Below are 811 nucleotides of genomic sequence, written 5' to 3' on the forward strand. Positions count from 1 at the left end.
CCCGAATTGTTATTCGCAACAAGAGAGGCGAGTCGACGGCGAAAAGAGAAGGACGAGTTGAACCTGCAGTGGAGAAAAACGACTGTCGACATCTGCGCATGATGCATTGCAGCACTTTTGAGAAAATGGGTGTCTTTAGCCTCATTCTGAGAATAGAGTATCTGATCCGAGATGTCGGTTGGGTTCTTTAGCTACCGGATCATTTGATTGTGCTGGACTCGAAACAACATCCCCTCTGGCGACCTGCAACATGGGGCCCATCATGCAGGAACGCACAGCATCCACGGCACTGAGACGCGTCGTCTCCAAAGAGAAGATTCGGGTAAAAAACACTGAAAATAGCGGACCAGTACCCAGGTAGGCCTCATTGTACTGTGGCACATGTCAGACAAAATGAAATATGTCATGTTTTTTTTTGTCTCAGACATAGGTTAGAGGCGAGCCTGACAAAGCCACTATCATGTTTCCACAGTTCAAAGAAAGGTAACAAGATGAAGAAAGCAGTGGGCCAAATGAAAAATGGCCTCCCAGGACCAGGTCAGGATAAGGACACACTGACACCAGTGCAGAGGGTGAGTGAATTAAAGAGAGGTAATGTTTCAGCATTGTTGATTTGACAGATTAGATTGAAGAGGAGACTGACTGCAGCATGGGTCGTGGGTCACGTCCTTCGCAAAACTCAAGACAGCATTTTTCATAATGATTTATGATGGTGATTGTTTTACAGGGTGCACAGCCCAAAGGTGGCAGGGTCAAGTCTGGCACAACACGGAACACTAGCAAACTCTCCAGGTGTGTGTGGAAGGGGGGG

At 47.5% G+C, this 811-nt stretch overlaps 1 protein-coding gene across 1 annotated transcript in view; it reads left to right on the forward strand.

Annotated features, from left to right (window-relative positions):
• Window positions 1-6: 6 nt before the first annotated feature.
• fam217b (family with sequence similarity 217 member B) overlaps window positions 7-811 on the forward strand; it is a 3,871-nt gene continuing 3,066 nt past the window's right edge. The window contains exons 1-3 of the mRNA XM_035656777.1: window positions 7-357; window positions 473-572; window positions 728-792. Coding sequence (XP_035512670.1) covers window positions 251-357; window positions 473-572; window positions 728-792 — 272 coding nt within the window. The 5' untranslated portion in view covers window positions 7-250. The remainder of the gene's footprint in view (window positions 358-472; window positions 573-727; window positions 793-811) is intronic.

Source organism: Morone saxatilis, unplaced genomic scaffold, assembly GCF_004916995.1.
Source record: "Morone saxatilis isolate NCDOM2014 unplaced genomic scaffold, NCSU_SB_2.0 Contig15, whole genome shotgun sequence".
Taxonomy (NCBI): Eukaryota; Metazoa; Chordata; class Actinopteri; family Moronidae; genus Morone; species Morone saxatilis.